Genomic DNA, 19,617 nt, shown 5'->3' with positions numbered 1-19,617 from the left:
TAATCGTAAGGAATGTTTACTTATCTGTCACAAAAGGTCAATCTCACTTGAAGTTGAACACAGCTGAACTTGGGTGATCAGGAGGAAATGTTGAACAGTTCTTTCATAGGGATTAACAGAAATTGTTTCATGAGTTAGGTGTCTCCTCACCTGCAGTAGTGCTTTGATGGAAGACTAATAACACTGCCTTTTTTGCTGACAAAAATCTTCCCTCAGATATGTGGAGCTGGGCCTTTGTCTTCCTCAGTGCCACTTACTGCTTCAGGTTTTTAGTTTTCTTTTTATGAATCTGAGGGGCAGAATTTCCATCTAGTCAAACACACCAACCTATTCTTTTAAAACAGATTTACTTGACTGTGCTAAACAACCACAATAACATCTTGTTGCAGCCTCCTACCTTGACTATCATCGCATTTCTCTCTCTTCCCTATCAATTGCAAGGAAGAACACTTAAAGAATGTTAGCAGAAATGGCTAAAAGTATGAGCAGGTTTGAAGTGATATTTTTAATTGCAGTAGCTTATTTATGCAAATTTTATCTGATTATTTGAAGACTGGCTAAGTGTAAAATAAAACAAGAAAAAGACATAGCAGTTAGTCCCATGAAAGAGTGGTGGGTGTGTGGGTACTGCCAGCTTATATAGGCCTAATGGATTTTCTGAGAAGACTTGATGGGGAGAAAAATGCATATTTTGAGAGATGTCTGAAAACAAATGTTAGATGGCTTCTCAGTCTGTATTGTCTTGATTTCCATAGTTGCTTGCAAGTGTGCTAAAGATGTTTGAAAATAGACTGCCTGGGATCAGTTCAGCAATAAAACTGGTTAGGGAGGTTCTCTGTTCTTGCCTGTCTGTGTGGTCGTCTGGTTTTCCCAGAGGCTTTGTAGATTAGGGCCTTGCCACTATTCTGGAATAGCCTGCCAGGCTTTGCTGTTCCTGGCAAAGATGTTTTTATGGAGGAAGTGTTTCCAAAGCTAGAGCTATTGCTAAATAAGTCCCTGACAGGTTCTTCTTTGAAATTAGGTGGAACTTGTGATTTCTGTTATTATTGTTGTTAATTCTGACCAGTGGTTTGTAAAGATATAAACTAATAGCATAAGGAAAATAAAGCATTCTGGAATAAAAATTTCTTAAACAAGTAGAACAAGTCTTGACGCATGCAATCACTAGAGATCTAGGAACAATTAGATATGTGTTCACTTTTGACTTTCCTGTTGGATATGTCTGTGGAAGCACTTAATTTGTACAAGTATCAAAATGTATGTAAAACCACATTTGCTTATGGGGTTAGTTTTGTTAATTTCCCTGAATCCACATTTGGAAGTCTGAAAAATGAGAGATGTTTTTAATTTTATTCCCATTCTTTAATTTTACTATCATTATTCTTCAAAATGTTTTTACTCAGAATTTAAATTTCAGCTCCTAATTCAGAAATAACTGAGTTAATTTTTTTGTCTGTGCATGCAGTGTAAGTAATCAGTATTTAAAGTAGCTTGAACAGCTGTCTCTGCTTGGAAACTTTTGGGCCTTTTTTTGGGTGTTTGTTTGTTGGGTTTTATATGTTATTTGTTTGGGTTTTTTTTACTGCAGAAGCCTATCCCTGTGCAAATAAAGTTGTTGGCAGGTATAGTCATGTAATGTGACTGCACTGTTAAAGGATTTAATTACATGATAAATTTTCCAGGATAACTTGATGGTTTACTTTGCTATAACAGCATTCTCTTTCTGAGAGCTGTATATAGTTTTCATGGTTAAAGAACTGTAACTCAGGACAGGTGGGAATGTAAAAGTGCTTTGATAGAATCTTTTGTGCTTACACAATGGTAGTCCTTGATATGTTTGTGTAGTGAGAACTTTTATCTTGGAAAATTTGCTTTGAAATCTATATTGGTAGTGGAGCTGCAAATTCCATAAAACAGGATTGCTGAAGTTAGTAGCTTTTAGTGGTTTTTGGTAAATGCTAGTTCTTAAACACTATTTTAAGTAATTGGGAAAAAAACCTGTTAAATCACATAAAAATTTTTAGCTAAGAATACACATACAGAAAATAAGTACTTCAAACATAAATTGAAGCTACCAGAGGCAAAAATTTACTTGGTTTTTCTCATCTCACCAGTAACGCAATTTTAGAAGTTCATTTGTTGGTTTCTTGCTCCTATCTATCTCTCAAAAACGTATTTCCTTTCACATATGTACTCCTTTCTCTGTACCTGTTGCATATCTTAGGTAATTGTCTTTACTATAAATTGGTCATAATTGATCAACACAATCTGAAATCAAGTAACAGACCAGTTAATACTGTAACAGGTCTGTGTGCTGCCTTTCCTGGGGTATATGCAAATAGAAGAATGATATGGAGCTGAAGTATAAGCTTTTGACTTTTCTGGAAAGAGTGAGCTTTCACAAGTTAGGTGCTTGGTTTGAATGTCAAGTGGCCTTTATAGTGGTACATATTTCTGTCTGAGAATGGGATTAAAAATATCAGGTGCACTGTTGTAATGGAATATACTTGGCATTGTTTAATGAGCAGAAAAACAGTTAAGCAGTTACCCAATGAGCTGAAATATGTGTTGATCTCCAAATGTGTTAGACTGTGCTGCACAACAAATAGCAATCTGGCTAAATGTGCCAGTTTTAACTTTGATTTCAATCTAAAAGAGATATTTAGTTTAGCTATATATGATTACCTTGAGTGCAATGCACTTAAAATGAACTTTAAGGACTATTGAAAAGAGAAGTGCCTAATACATTATTTAAAAGTGCATACATTTTTATTTTGCTTCTTTATTTTTTAGAGTGAATTGGAAAAGGAGTACATTAACTATAAAAAAAGGTGTGCCAGACAGCTACTGTTTCCAAGTGATGTAGCACTGAGGACTATAAGCAGATTTTTTAAAATTTATTAATTTTTAGAAGGATCAGCAAATTTTATATTTTTTTTCCCCCATCACTTCCTTATTCTACTGAATCACTCTGTCTCTCTGTGCATTTAAGTTTATAATCTCACCTGAACGACTGGAGTTCCTGTAGATTGTAATTTAACAAATTATCTTTGTTCTTTTTCCCTTTTTATGCTAAATTGATGTTTCTGCTCCAACTTTTCAGGCACAGGTACCTTTGGACGTGTTCATCTGGTGAAGGAAAAAATGTCCAAGCATTACTTTGCACTGAAAGTAATGAGCATTCCTGATGTCATTCGGCTGAAGCAAGAGCAGCATGTGCACAATGAAAAATCTGTCTTGAAAGAAGTCAACCACCCTTTTTTGATCAGACTGTAAGTTGTATTTTTTAAATTAATTTCACTCATACATAAAGTACTGTTAAAATACTCCAGTCTCATTGCAAGTTCTTATGTAATTAACCAATGCTGAGCATTTAATTTCTCATCTGTAATCTAGATTAAAATAGATTTTAGGATGAAGAAGAATCAAGAATTTAAAATAAAGAGGCATTATTTAAATATTCAAGCAATAATTTATTGTAAGGTTTTTTCTATCTCATATTCACACTGTAGAAGAGACATTTTCTGAAGTGAGAGGAAAATGCTAATGAAGAATTGTTAGGATTGGCTTATCAAAATGACTTCTAGAATGATTCTTGATGTTAGAATGGTGATGAAAGTATTTCTACATGTATGTGCTATAGATATTGGTAAATAGCAAAAGACATTTCTAGACTTAAATAGCTAGTTTTTGAAAACTTAAGTGAAGTTTTTAAACTTTTATTTTTAAAGAGTTCAAATAACTGCAGCACTTCTTGGACTTCATATTCCTGTACTTGAGGTTGTTAAATGATGGAACCTATTGAGAAGCATTATTTAAACACAGTTCGTAAAGAATGCTTCTATTTTAGTGGAAGAGACGATATCATACTTTTCTGTTCACAGTACTACAGCACTTCTTGTGTATCTGAGTCTGTATCTATTAATGCAATAACTAAACCTCTGGTAATTGCTGGTTAATTTCCATTTATGTTTTCTCATTAATGAATATATGGCCAGCTGTTAACTAAGATTTGTTTCCATTTACCTGCCTTAAACAGTTTTACATAAAATTAGACAAAATTAGCATTAGTTAATCTAGCTGCAGGGAGTGCAGCTTCCTGCCAGGATTAAGCAAGTATCAGAGGGAAAAGAAGGGAACAGTGTGGCAGTCATTCAGAAGATGCAATGAGCCCTGCAGGAGGAGGCTTTTTCCCTGCTTTGGTGTTGGCTTTTTCCAGCATCATGATGCTATTAGCTTCCAGCTAGTGTTTAGAAATCTTGTGTGTGGCATGGTATCAGTAAGACAAGTTCTAGAATATGTAGAGATTGAGATTCACAGAAGAAAGCAAGATGGAGAGGCTGAGTACATCTGATTAGACTGGTTGAAGTGATGGAATGGGGGGAACAGGATTTTGTATATGTATCTATGCACATCTGGAAGCTCTTTAAAAGAAAACCCTACCAAAAACAACAAGCAAATTCCCAAACTAACCCCATCTCAGTAGGTTTGTGTGTCAGGAACTGTGGGCATTGAGAAATTTGGGTGAGATGTCAGAGACAGGGAGGATGCATGTTCATAAAGAAGTGTTAAAAAATTGAAGCAGGGGAGTTTTCCTGGATTTCATTCATGCCTTATTTTTCAGGTTGCCAAAGGATACAATTCAAATAGTTCTCTTTGTATACAAAGCAAATATTCTTCATGTCCTCTAGAGGTCTGCTTTTTCTGTTGAAATGTCCAATAAAATGTTGCATCAGCTATGCTCATGTAATTGTCCATGTGATGCTGTTTTCCCTTGTCAGAGAAGACTCCAAGCAACATAGCTGAAATGATGTAGTTAAAATTTAGGTCAAAACAATATTTATGTGGTTTAGGTTAAACACGCCTTTCTGGATGATTATCGCTAGATTGTATGACAAATAACACTTTCTGCAGCTTTTTTGAGTAAAAGGTTTTTTCAGCCACCTCCTGCCCAATACATATATGTTTGGGTTTTTTCTGTTAATTGTTTTACTGTAAGTGTTTAACAAAGACAGGGAAAAATTATATAGTTCAGCTTTAATTTCCTTAATGTGTGTTATCTACATGGTCTGTTTTTTGCTTTTTAAGTTAGCTTCACCATCTTTAACACTGATAGTGTTCTCCTTTGGTTGCAAAACAGGGGATAGGTGTCAGTGCAGCATAATATTTCAGGAATTTATGATGGAAAAGTGTAAAGTAATGCTGTACATAATTTCTGATGTTCGGAAATTCCATATGTCTTCCTATATGATATATGGATTTTTTCCCTTTTTCTGTTACTTTTGAGAAATACCTATTCAAAATATAGAGAGGTGCAGTTTTCTGTAGACACTGTAGTTACTAACTACTTACTTTTTTAATAATTTTTTTCTAAATGCTTTTTAGGTGCTTTTGCAGCAGCTGATCACTGGCGATTCTTAGGCAATCTTTACTGAAAATTGAATAATGTGTCATACTCACTGGTGCAGCTCTTCATAGAGATATGTAATGTTGATATGTTTTTGAAGAGGGGAAGAATTAATAAAAATCAACTATGTCTTGTAGTTGTATAAGCTGAAACAGGTTGTTTGTAGGAGTTCACAGTGGCATCTGAAGTTTATGTAGTAAGCTGAATTGTAGAGTTAATGGCACCACACGACCACACGTTATTCTAATCACAGCTTCTGTGAATTTTTTTTCTTTTCTTTTTGTATTACATTACCATTTAAAGCAGTCTGAATTGCAAGTACAGAAATTCTTCATTTTGGTCTTTTTCATGTATACTAAATAATGTATCCATTTTTCTGTGGCTAGACAAACCTTTAAGTCAATTTTTTCTGCTCAGTTTCCTGAGGCTCTATGCCCTGATTAACTATGAGGTACTTGTGATACTGCAGAAGAACTGACTAGAAGCTGAAGTAGCTTCTGTTCTTGTATCACTGGATCAATAAAGTAGCTAAGGATAGGGTGTTCTTCATCTTTTATTATGGAATTAGGGATAATTCTTTGTTTTAAATGGCAGTGTTCTTCAAGATGTTACTGCCTGTTTTCTTAACTGTTGAGCTACATTTAGGGGTGTGGTGAGTTGTTTAATGTAGATAGAATATACTGAAATACAGTATAATTTCAGAGAATGTGGAAGAGAAGATTCCTGTGTTCTGTAAAGAAGCATTTAAAAGCCACATATAATTTTTTTTCTTTCTTTACCTGTTCTTTTCTGACTACCACAGAAATAGCTCTTAAAGTTGGTAGTCTGAGAAATGGAAGGTATGTATCCTTGGGTTAATTCTGAGGTACCAAAATGAATCTTGTTTTGCTGTTATTTTTGCTTTTCTTTTGCTTTTGTGAAAGATGCCATGGAAGATCAGGCGTTGTCATCTGTTGCTTTAGTTGGGATTGTGTATCTCCAGGGAAGAAGGCATAGGAGACAAGGACACCACTTTGATATCTGGTTTTGAAAATATTGTCATGAAAGTCTTTACAAAAGCAGATTCTGCCTGCTCCCATCACTTTGGTAATGCTTGATAATATAAAATGTAAGGTTTGTAAAGAATGTCTGGTCTTTATATCAGGTCAGTTATTTCATGCTCAGAAGAGACCTGTTTTACATGATGAGACAGACTCTATCAATTAGTTTTTTTAATAAGCACAGCATGTGCTGTATGTATCCTCAAATGTCTGGTTTTGTATTGTAGGTTAAGGTTACTTGAATGTGCTACATAATCATGCTGGATTAGTTATGTACATGGTTGGGGTGGCAGAGGCCATTTTATGGACATTTACTTATAAAGCAAATCAAAGACATAATTTCTTTATCCAGTAAAACAATACTTTTGTTACAGATTTTGGACCAACCATGATGAACGTTTTTTATATATGTTAATGGAATATGTGCCAGGAGGGGAACTTTTTAGTTACCTGCGCAACATGGGGCGTTTCAACAACAGCACAGGACTGTTTTACTCCACGGAAATTATTTGTGCAATAGAATATCTGCACTCCAAAGAAATAGTTTACAGAGACTTAAAACCTGAAAATATATTACTAGACAAAGAAGGACATATCAAGCTTACTGACTTCGGATTTGCAAAAAAACTGGTGGACAGGTAAGTCAGGTTTTTTTCTGGTAGTTACATTTTGCATGCTAAACAGTTAGAAATAAATGTTTGATTTCAGATGCTCAGCATTTGGCTTAACAGTCCATGTGGTTCATACATGTCAAATCCCTTAATATGAAGGAAATTATCATCTTAAAATGACTGTATGGAAAGCAGTATTACCTCTTAAGTATAACCAGGAGGAATATCTCATAAGCAATGACAGAAAAATATTTTTACGTAGCTGGTTTTGTATATTTAAGTTTTCAGCAGTCATGTTGTAAAAAGGGAGTTCAGGGAAATAATATGAACAAATACTAAGGTAAATAAATTAATCCTCCATACATACTGAATGTTTTTTAACTCATGTTTCCTTTAAGAGATTTTTGAAGTGTGATTTGAAAACTGGATGCAGTATTTTCATGAGTTTGTGGTGAAAATGAAACTGCAAAAATGTAGGCAGAAACCATACGGCAGCTTCAGCAGAACTCATTTATTTAAATCTAGCTTCTATATTACTGTCAGCTTTAATTATTTATGTAAATTTTGATAATGCAGAGGCTCCCCCCACAAGTGATTTCTCTGTTCTCTCTGTTTGGACTACTCTTCCAAGACCATAATACATGTTTTTAAGAGTAAGCAAGAGCATTGGGATTCACAAAAAGTGAGGTAAAAACCAGCCTGTTACATCAGAAGAGTGATGTGACAGGGCTTGATGTTACGCCTTTGAGTCGTCTCTCAAGGGAAGACTGTATTTGATTGTTCTGATAGAGGCAGCACAGTGCTGAGTTAGGTGTTACATAGGTGCTCATCATCTTCAGTCATCAACCTTTTTGATGCTGCTTTAGCAACAATCAGGTCCGTGTATGAGGAGAGTTCTACAAGGTCAGTTTGAAAGGAGTGTGTGGGTGAGGGTCTGTAGTGATGCAGAGTCCCCAGGCAGGTGCAAAGGAGAACTGCTGAATTGCAAAAACCAGGCCTTTTTAAGCAGTTAACCCATTATCAGCTGCAAACTTTTAAACATAATCCAACCATCATACACCAGGATGTGAACACGCCATGGTTACATAGCTTGTTTTTCTACCCCTAATTCAGCTGAGTCTTTCCCTCAGTCCTTTTCTACTTAACCAAAGTAACAGGCCTGAGCCATGATTTTATAAGGCCTTCCCTTTGTAAGGTTTTACTTATTGGTAGCAAGAGTGGATCTTAAGAGGATGCTTAATGGATCATTTATTACGTAAAAGTCAGATGAGAGAAATGAAATCACAAAACAGAATCAAAATTCACCTTTAAGGTCTGAAAATCTGTTTTAAAATCATAGAACTTTATAATGAGTATGTTAATTCAGTTTCCACTGGGCAAGCAAAAAGACCTACAAATGCTGGCCTTTCATTTTAATACTTTGTTTTTAAAGCAAAAATTCTTTTTTCAGGAAGAGCTAACATACTTCCATGTAAGAAAGTAGTACAATATCTTTATAAGACATTTTTATACAAGAACTTATGACTTGCTCTTCATATGTAAATACTGCCACTTAGTGGTAGTTCTTGTTTTATGTTTCTGTGGGTTTAAGGCACAAGAGAAGTAACCTTAAATAAGATGATAGTTCACATCAGAATATATTTTTCAACCTGCTAGATTAATCTCTAAGAGTAGAATTGTTTAAATATGTTTTAGGATATCAAACTTAGTTGTCACTGCTGTTTTTAATGGGGTTTGTATTTTCATTTTGCTTGGGGGCCAGTGGAGTTGATCAGTTTGTGTTAAATCATAGAATACTATAGTAGTTTTATATTCATAGCTGATTTTCCTTCAAATGTACAACAGGGAACATAAATGTAGAACATAAAATTGAAATGAGCAAAAACACTATCAGAACACAAGTGGCAAAGATTGCACAGGTTGCACCTTTGCAAATCTGGTTTAGCTTTTTGTGTTGCTGGTTTTTTTTCAAACTACACAGTATTCTCCCCACTAGCTGAAGTCATCTTCACAATGTTAGTTTTGTCACTGTAAAAATACAGTTATCAGCCCTTTATCCACTGGTGCACTCCAGTAGGTGCTTTTGTTTATGGCATAGCCTATTTGATCAAAATTAGAGGAGATATTTTGTCATTTTGCATGGCAAATATCTGTACACCTGAATCTTAAGTGTATGGGTGTCAGTGAGTCTATAGGTGTGAATATATATACATCATACATGAATGGCAAAAAGAAGACATGAAGTATTTTGGCTCTTCAAACATTGTGAGGCAACCTTCTCTCAGGATCAGCAGAGACATTCCTAGAAAGAAGACATAATATGTAGATGAAAACATGGTCTGCAAAAGACTATGGATACAATTCCACATTCCAGATACATAATACTTTACATGAATGATTCTATAGCTGCCTAATTAAGATTTTTCTATAGACATTTTCCTTTCTTTCCACTGCCATGTGTGAAAGGATGAAATATTCACCTTGTACCTCTTCAGTTAAGCTGCTCTTCAGAAAGAGTGTCTGGCTTGTAGCTCATGTTCCCACTGTGGGACGCAACCTGCACCTGTACCTTCTTGTTAGTACAGTTTCTGAAGGGCTAGACTTAATATTTTCTTTTTTAGATACAGAGGAAAGAGGTTTTCTTTGCTCCTTCTGTTCCTTGTTGGTATGTCCTTCTGTTTATCCTTGTTCCTCCCTTTTCACTCATAGTGTTTTAAAAATTTTCACTCATAGAGGGTTTAAAAATTGTAAATTTTTCTCCAAAACAGTGTGTCTTTGCCTCAGCTGCTGTTTATTTCTTCTCTTTTCCACCTTGATGTTGCTTAACTGAAGACTTAATAACCTTTTCATTTTCTTGTAAGTACATTCATATAAAATAGATGTGCCAGTACTTCTAAAAAAGGGCAATGTCAAGAAGAAAGTTGGGGAGGGGGTTTTTATAAATTACTGTTACCTGAAGGCTGTAAAAAGTATTTCCTTTGAACTTTACAGCTATTACATTTGTAGACCTTTCTCTTTCTGAAACACATATACCACTTTTTGGGTATAGTATTTTTATTGAATTTTTTTTTTTTTCTGTTCTGATTTCCTTTTTTTTTTGTGTGATTTTTGGTTGGGTAATTTTGTCTGGGTATTGGGGTTTTTTGGGATTTTTGGGGGTGGTTGGCATTTAATTCCCATGTTCTTTCAGAGAAGCACAAAACTAATCTGCATGGAATTGTATGGGGTTTTTTATGGACAGATTTCACTCAGCAAGTTTTAAACGTTTTAGGTGAAATTAAGACCTGAGTGGTCTTTTTTTTTTTCTCCAGAATGTTACACACCATTAATTTTAGTTTACTCAGTTTACATTCCTAAAAAAGAAATTTACCTGTGAATTTCTAGAAACTTGAGAAGTGATTTATCTTAAACATGTTGGGGATAATTCTGCAGTGTTGCATAAGCTGGATGTTCCTCATGACTTTTCTGCACAGTGGATTGACAAGAGAAAGACTATGTAAGACACAGTAAGTCTAGTTTGCAAAGTGTACCCTTTGTCACTGTAGAAGCAAGAGAGAATGTCTTGCAGAACAAACTTTTGTCAGCTGGATACAAAGCAATCTTTGTTAAATATAGTTATGGAGAAACTGATAGAGTACCAAAACAAATGTTGTTAGTCTGGCTTATATGCAAAAAGCTTGTCAGGTACACAAAGATGGATGCTGAATGGTGTAGAATGCTGAAACACATTAACCATTGAGGCTGCACTTCTTCATACAGTACTCTTCAAAACTTTCCCAAAATTATTTTGTGGCTCACCTTTGTAACCAGAGTAGATTCTATATTTCATGTTTTAAAATTACATATTCAACCTTATCAATTAGCTCTTTCTTGTATTTCAGATTTTGTCTTAAATTCAGGAGAGTGACTGTTTTGTAGCAGTTTGATGGGAACTGTCTATTCTTATCTTTTTGCACTGTAATTTCTCTTCAAAAAAGTTACCTGGAATTTCAGATAAATATGCAGTAGCCATAAAAGAGTAATGATAAAAAATAATTTAAGATATTATATTTTTGTAATATTTATTTGATGTGTTTTCCAAAATACTAAATAGTCTGTTTCATGACCAACAAAAGAAGAAACATTAGTTTCCTCTTATGGAATCTTCCACAAACCTTATGGCACAAATGCATATCTTAGAAAAGAACATTAGCTTCTTCCAGATTTTCGTGTAGTTAGTAAACATACATTTCATGATTAAAATTAAGGAAGTAGTTAATGTGGTGGTAATAAATTTTATTTCCTAGTGCAGCTAGGAGACTTCAACTTACATTGGCCTTAATTCAGTTTTCCTCTTGCTTAAATAAAAACACAGTAAAACTGTCAGCTGCTTCATTTGCATAGCTGCCTAAATCAGTATTATTAAGTCACACAATGGATATAGCTTTTTAAGTTTGGGAGAGGGAGAAATAGTTTGTTTTAAAAGATTACATAGCTTTGCTGTTATTACTAATTCCATAGTCCTGATCTAGGTAGCCTGCTAGGTGGCAGTAGTGTTAAGCAGCACTGTATGTAAAAGTTCAGTATGCTTGATTTGGAAAACTAGAGTTTATATTTTTTAGATAAATTAATGATAAAAATTAAAGATGTATTCTTTACACTTAGGAATGTAGTTTCAAGAGCCTTGAAGTACATTGGATGTGAAGTGTTCCTAACACTTCCGACAGTTTAGCTCGAGTAATTTGGCTTTTGCCATAGTAAACTGAAGCTTAAAGAAATTAAAGTTGTAATTCTTCATTTAAAGCCTTAAATGACTGTACAGCTCCCTCCTTTATCTTTACTGTTTTTATTAATCAAGGCCAAGGTTTAATTTTTTTTCAGTTTTTTTTTTTTTTTTTTATCCCAGAAGCTCCATTTAAAATAATTCAAAAAGTTATAGAATATGCTCAGTTGGAAGGGACCCATCAGAATCATCAAATCCAACTCTTGGCCTGGCCCAGGACATCCCCAGGAGTCAAATCATGTGGCTGAGAGCATTTTCCAAGCACTTCTTGAATTTTCTTGGGCTTGATGCTGTGAACACTTCCCTGGAGAGCCTGTTCCAGTGCTCAACCACCCTCTGGGTGAAGTACCTTTTCCTGATATCCAACCTACATATCCCCTGACTCAGCTTCATGACATTTGAGTCCTCTCACTGATCACAGGAGTGAAGAGATCAGTGCCTACCCCTCTGCTTCCCCTTGTAAGGATGCTGAAGACCACAATGAGGTCTCCCCTCAGTCTCCTCCAGTCTGAACAGACCAAGTGCCCTCAGCCCCTCCTCATAAGGCTTTTCCTCCAAACCCTTCAGCATCTTCATTGTCCTCTTTGGGACAATGTAGCTTAATGTCTTTTTTACATTGTGGTGCCCAAAACTGCACACAGGGCTCAGGGTGAGGCCACGTCAGCACAGAGTATGGTGGAACAATCATCTTCCCTGCATTCTCAGAAAAAAAAAAGTTGAATTAGTATTACTTCTAAAGGTGATTGCAATGTTCATCTTAATGTATTTGTTCAGGAGTGTGTTACCAGTTTGATTGGAGCAAATTCTTCCTCTCACAAACACTCCGTTTTTTTTGGTGCGAGTTAGAAATTGTGTGGTGACCATTTGTGATTATAGAACTCCTTTTAAAATGTGCTACAGTTTTCTTTCTCTGTGCTGGGATTTCAATTTATCTTGAATAGGTGAGCACATTTTCAAATTTTCATCTTCTGACTTGCCAGGGAAGAGTAATCTATTCAAAATGAGAGAACCTTTTTTTCTCAAGTGTATGTTTAAACCTAAGTCAAGGGAGTGAAGCCAGGCAAGTTTTACATGGGCATTTTTTTTACAGTGACAATTTCACATTTTTGGAAGGAATTATTTTAGAATATTCTTATTTTCAAATGTAATTTGGTCTTTGTAAACATAACTGCTTAGCTTCAGTTTGTTTTATGTCTTTATAGAACTTGAGCTTCAATTAGTTAGCAATATAACAGTTTTATTCTGACCTTACCATAGAAACCTATGACTAAAAATTACTTATAAATATATCACAGAAACATTGCCTACTTATCCCACGCTTGCTTAACTATGCCTTGTAAATATTTTAAATAACTAAAAATATAAATGTTTCCATTTTAATGAGTATTGTAGAAGTGATGACAGGTTAGATTTCAATACTATTTTAAAAACTTAGATTGTAAAACAAATCTTCATGTATGTGCTATTATTTACTGATTTAAACTACTACTGCTTTAAGGACTCCTCCTTCCCTTTTCTTTTTTCTAAATGAAACTTTGTTTTTCTGGAGAAGGCCATTAAGGTTGTCCTTTGCTCGCCTGTCAAAAGTAGTCCATGAAAAACACTGTTAATAGTTCAAAATAATGTATAGTCTAATGGGTAGAGTACCACAGCACCAGCTGGGAAACTCGGTGCTCAGGTATTTTCTGAGAAAGGAAGTTTCTTAATTTGTATATATCTGTGTTCCAGGAGAATTGGAGAACATCATCAAAGCAGTCTGTTTAGATCTTGTATAGGCCTTTCTTATTTCTGCTTCTTTGTACAGTAAATACATAGGTATATGTTGGGTAGTTCTTATGTGTGTGGTTTTTTCCTATTACTGTTATTTAAGTTCCACTTTGATCTGCTTTTGTTGTTTGTTTTGTGTTTTCTTTTTCCTTCTTCTACAACCAGAACGTGGACGCTCTGTGGCACTCCTGAGTACCTTGCACCCGAAGTTATACAAAGTAAAGGCCATGGAAGAGCTGTGGATTGGTGGGCCCTAGGAATTCTTATATTTGAGATGTTATCAGGGTAAGTGATAATTACTATATTACAGCCATATGTAATACAGAATTGTTTGCTAGTTCTCTTTACAGTATTTGAATTAGTGAATTTGGGCTAAATTTATTATTGCTATACCAGTTTAATTTCTGCTGTTGAAGAAAGGAACTGGGAAGCTTTAAAAACAACATATATCACTGTTGTTTTGAGAATGTTTTAGGGGTTTGAGTTTGTTGATTTTGTTTATTGGTTTGGGTTTTTGTGGTTTTTTTAAGACTTTTTTTGACATCTCTTTTCCTTAAGTGTTTTGGAAATTCAGGTTTTGCTGAAGTTTAGTTTTATTCACGAGGCCCTTTACATTTAAAGGGTAAAGAAGAGGACTACTTCTGTAATTAATTTCCAGTATAGGGAAATCCTAGTTACAGTGGGATCTTTAGTCTGTAAAAATGCAGAGTGGCAAGTAGGAAGACTTTTATTAATACAGTTTGTATTACAACTGAGCACTGTTTTTCTTTAAACCAGAGGAAGAACAGCAAAAAGCTTCATAGGTCTGTTTGAAATCAGTTTGCTCAAATGCTACTTTCGCTGTTGTGGAATTTTTTTGATAAAGCAGTGTTCTCAGAAGTTAGTAATTCAAACTGAAGAAACAGTTTTTGGCATTAATATACTTAACTGTTCGTGACTTGTTAGTATAAGTTAGATAAAAGTAATTGTCTCAATTTGCTCTGATTTAAAAAAATATTTTCTTCAGTAAAATAAATAACTGAGGTAGAATGTGGAATTATACTTGTCTGCTAAGCAAGGCATCTGCGTGGTTTTCCTTTTTTTTTTTTTTGTCTTGGCTATTTTGTTTGAGGGTACTTGAAAAAAGATTTGGATTTTTGAAAGCAATTGGCTTTGCCGTGGTGGGTGCTGTAGGACAAATGCAGATGAAAACAAGGCTTTCATAGCTTCTGAAAAAATAAACAGCTTCTTTCATCAGTTTGATTTCATAGTTCTGCCTTCGTCATAGTTCCATACCTTCTGCCTAGTACCTGGCTCAGTGCATTCTATGCCTTCTTGGTCCCCAGGTGCATTAGGTGTCCTCTGTGGCCTTTCCTTATAAATCTGCAGCCTTGTAGATTGATGAGAACAAAGTGTCCTTGTTTGGATTTATTCATCCTTTTCTCTGTGCAGTACTGTAATTTCAAAGTGACTTTGGTGACTCTTCCAGTGTTTGGACAAGCTTGTAAGTTTGCCTGAGCAAGTAGCTCCCCTGATGGATGGGTGGTCACTTCAGAGCTCTAATCTGCTGCATGTACTGCTGACGTTCACTCAATAGCAGCACAGCATTGCTACCCACTGCTTGGTTTCTGAGTGTCCTGAAGGCTTGCATATACATTGACTTTGATTCTCACTGCAATTTGTAGACAGAAAAGCAATAAAAATAGTTGCTGGCAGGCTTGGCTGACTGGTCTAATATGAAGTTGTTGTTTGTGTGGGCTGATCTGTACAGAGGCCAGTCTTCACCTTTTTTCCATTGCTTCCTGTAAGGTGAGCAGCCCAAGTTGGTTAAAAGAGTCCTTCTCAGAGAGAGTCTGAAATATTCTCAGAGAAAAGACATTCCCAGCAAGCTTATTGCCACTAATCTTAGTCCTAGACAGCGGGAAGATAATAGAGAAGTGTCCGGTCTGTAATATGAGCACAGGTGCTGCAGTCACCCAGCTGTGATTTAGCTTCCTGCCATGGGTTTTAGTGGGACCACTCGCTGTTAGGTCTGTGTGGTCTCAGTGTAGATGGATATTGGACCTTTTTTATTTGCATCCCTTAGAGATGTTGGTAGGATTCTCTCCACTAGACCACTAATAGAAACATGGTTTGCAAGTTAACATCCTGAACACAGGTGGCAGTCAAGCAAGATATTTGGGGTCATTGAGACCTCAAGACTGCAGGGTACTGAAGTATGATTTCTGTATATTCTACTGAAATATGACTGGTATATATTGTTCATAAAAAAAGGGAGCAGCTGCTGTTGTTTCTGTGTAGGATCTTCTGCGTCATGATACTGTCTGGCTCAAGGGTTAAGACCTGGATTTCAGAGTGGGGAGATGAGAGGGAGGTGGCTTAATATTAACACTTCAGCTTTTAGAGGCTTTTAACCAATAGAGATAGCTTACACTGTCCTGAAAATCAAGTGCGGTTTTATATAGGCTGATTGACAGAGCAGCTGTCTGCTGTGTGATTTTCTAAGTTTTTTTTTACTATAGTACTTGTATATACATGCTTTTCATAATGATGGAATGCTGCTTTGGATAGGAACTCCATCCAACACTAAAAAATTAAATAAAGCAGCATTCAGTCATTTTCCAAAGCTGGAAAAAGGACTCCATACAAGCTTGTTTGTTCGGGATGTTTGAATTTTGAGGCTTGTTTTGGGCAGGAATTATGGTTTGAATGTGTTTCCTTTAGATGGGAAGGTTGTCACAATGAATGTATGTTTTTAGCATTTTATCAACTTTTTGCTGTTCTTGGCAATAGTGTTTTGAAGCAGTTTTCTTCACCAACTCAAGATGTGACTAGATATTTACTGTCAAGGCTTTTATTACAGAAACAGTCCTAGTTAACTTTAAGCTTTTGTAACTCTTCTTTGAGTTTTGATAGATAAAATATTTTGAAGGTGAACAAAACCTGACTTCAAGACTTTTAAGTTATTGTCTGCAAGTAAATTAATATAAGACATTTGGTAGTTATTTCCTGAAGTTAAGTCTCTCTGAAGCCCAAAAGCGATTGAAAAGAATTGGTAGGTGTGTAAGGAAATGGCCTCTCTAAAAACAAACAAACAAACCCACACCTTCCTGTTCTACAGTGTCTTATTTCCCTAACTTAATCTCTGGAGGCCGATTAAATTATTTTTCTGCACAAACTAGGTTTAAGGCAAGGTCCTGTTTAGGTTTAAGATAGGAAGGTACAGAAAGGGCAAGGAGCAGGGAGAAGCAAGGGTGAGAAGGAAACTTAACAGATGGATAACACCAAGTTCATTGAGTTAATGTAAACAAGCTAAACAAACTCAATACAAAAAAAAAACCTATTTTGAGTAATTGAGTTCTGTTACAATTTAATGCAAAGAAAAATATACTTGTTATTTAACATTAGGTTGTAATTCTACTGTTATCAGATACACAGCTAATATGAATTTTGTGTATTAATATGGGATTTGTGGTTTTTATTTTTGCTTTGGTTGTCATATGTGATGTGCTAGTCTGGCATTTTAGGTAAGTTAATGGTTCCTGTCTGCAGTTTCATATTCTCAGACCTGTGTGTTTTCCCTTGAGGTTTTACAACTTCTGTTCTTCAGACTGTCTTGGAAACTTATGTCCATGCTATTGTTATACTTCAGCTAGCAAAAGGAATGGTTTGCAGCTGTTCTCCCGCTTATGGGGATGATATTTTTTGTAGCTTCTTTTCAGTTGGTGAAAAGGCAGCTGTTTGTGTTTGTGTTGTGAAGAAAGTCTGAAACTCAGGGGGATTTTTGGTGATTTATTAGGTAGCTTCTTGAACAGTACTTGTGTTGTTTTGTCTAAAATCTGTGCTGTGTTGAAAATTGACATTTTCAAAAAGTGTCAAAATTAAGTTGCTTGGTTTGTCCATGAGAAAACTCTGCAATCTTTCAAAGCTGTTGTCATTTTACATAGAGTTCAAATGCACTTTAATTGCCATAAAATTACTATATAGCCAACAGTGATTTAAATTTTTCACAAGCACTCTAGATACACTAATTTTGAATTTTCAAAGTGGGAAAGCAAACAGCAATTAAAACAATGCAATGTAAGTATGAAAAAAATCATATATACTTCTATTCTTCTTGATTTCACACCTCAGTAATGTACAGTAATCTGCTTACTGCAGCTGATAGTTTTGTAATACAGAGTTTAAAATAGCTTAATTGCTTTATGCATTTATAGATTCTAATAGGTAATAAATAGAAGACTGTGTTTGTCAACTTGGCTATGGGGAATGTGAAGGACATTTATGTTGCTTGACTAAATAAGAAATTTTATATAATGGTCTTTCATGTGTGGGAAAAACCTGTGCACGTTAAATAGCAATCATATTTTCTTGTTCTTTAGTGTCAGAGCAGGAATTTTTAATAGCACAAGTGTTGTTCCTGAGATTCTTCCAATTTCCAGTTAGCTGGGAAGTAGTTTTTCATAAAGTACTCTGGCTTTCTGAACACCAGCAGAAGATGTCCTTTAGTCTTACCCTGACCGGATAGTTTAGTCATGCTTTTCAGTGCTTTGAAAGCCTGCAGACACCTTTACTTGATTATTCTGATGGAATTTGATTATTACCATGGCTGAAATTTACAGTATTTCAAAGAGAATGCTAATCCACTTGATCATCAGCTAAATAATGAAGAAATTAATACTTCTGGAAACATAATGGAAATAATGTATAGTACTTGTTGAAGAATAAGCTGGTCTGTTGTCAAAAAATTTTAAAAAAGAGCCTGAAGTGAAGAAATGTTTTCATCCTTGTTTTTGTGCTGTCAGTGGTTTCCAAAGCCACAAGCACTGTATTGTGTGTGTGTGCACACAGTTAAGTTCTCTGAGAAAATAATTATGAAATGTTAGGGAAATGTGAAAATATGTTATTTAAACTGTAATAGTGGTTGGATGCTATCAATATGATCAGCACTCAAAAGCTGCAGCTTTTTTAATTCTGTGGGGATTTTGAGGCAGAAGCATAGTAAGAGGGTTGTTTTGGTCATGTTACAGAGGGCAAAGCAGGACTGAAATTACTGAAGGAGTTACTACATTGCCTTAGAAGGTTTCCTGTGGTAAGAGCATGACTGACACTCAGAACGCAGTCGGTGCTTGGGCTCAGCTGCCTGAACTGGTGTACTGAGGCACCTCTTGCAGCAATCCGGCGTGTACTGTACTAGTAAAGGAAGCACAGCAGAAAACTTTTAATTCTTGCTGTAGCTGTACAAGTACAGCTACTTAACTGTTAGCTCATAACTTCATGAAGAACTTCATAGAAGACATAAATATAGAATTTTAATTACATGTTATTTACTGTTTGTCATGGGGAAGATTATGAAATGAAAACTTTATCTGTACCACACAGAAAGGCTACTGCACTTGGAGAGTTGTGAGCAGTGTAACTGTTTCAAATACCTTATCTAGCAAAACATATACTTGAATTCAAGATACACAACAAATAACTGACCTGGATAATGTATTCATGTGAAGGTCCTTCAACACTTTAGACAGAAACTGGTAAATAAGGGTGTGCCGGCAGTTACAGGACATGATCAGAAATGGTAATGCTCTTTTGGAGAGTATATCCCTGGGTTTTAGAGATAAAAGCAAAGTATTTTTTAACACTGAATTTTTTTTTTTTCATAAATTACTTTTACTGCAATTATATTGCAATTTTATGTTTTTCTCTTCTTTTTTAATGTTTAAATTTTAATTCTGCATTCAATGTGTTGCTGACAAAAATGTTTTCTGTTCAATGGCAGCCTTAAATTATTCTTCAAGATAGTTTTTGATTGTACTGTCCTACCAAAAAGAACAATAAAATTAGTTGTTTCTGAGGGGAATTGCTATAGCATAATACTGATTATAAGATTTTTAGAACTTCTTTTTCTAACATCTGAAAATCTTCTGTATTAAAATAGGTTTCCTCCATTTTTTGATGACAATCCATTTGGTATTTATCAGAAGATTCTTGCTGGCAAAATAGATTTCCCGAGGCATTTGGATTTATATGTAAAGTAAGTCTATGACTTCC

General features: G+C 35.2%; 1 protein-coding gene across 1 annotated transcript in view; it reads left to right on the top strand.

Annotated features, from left to right (window-relative positions):
* Window positions 1-19,617, top strand: part of PRKX (protein kinase cAMP-dependent X-linked catalytic subunit) — a 54,977-nt gene that overhangs the window by 22,616 nt on the left and 12,744 nt on the right. Inside the window, exons 2-5 of the mRNA XM_021545558.2 lie at window positions 3,104-3,272; window positions 6,822-7,085; window positions 13,753-13,872; window positions 19,505-19,600. Of these exons, the coding sequence (XP_021401233.1) occupies window positions 3,104-3,272; window positions 6,822-7,085; window positions 13,753-13,872; window positions 19,505-19,600 (649 nt within the window). The remainder of the gene's footprint in view (window positions 1-3,103; window positions 3,273-6,821; window positions 7,086-13,752; window positions 13,873-19,504; window positions 19,601-19,617) is intronic.

Source organism: Lonchura striata, chromosome 2, assembly GCF_046129695.1.
Source record: "Lonchura striata isolate bLonStr1 chromosome 2, bLonStr1.mat, whole genome shotgun sequence".
Taxonomy (NCBI): Eukaryota; Metazoa; Chordata; class Aves; order Passeriformes; family Estrildidae; genus Lonchura; species Lonchura striata.
Note: the sequence above shows the minus strand (reverse complement) of the source record. Positions and strands in the feature narration are given on the sequence as shown.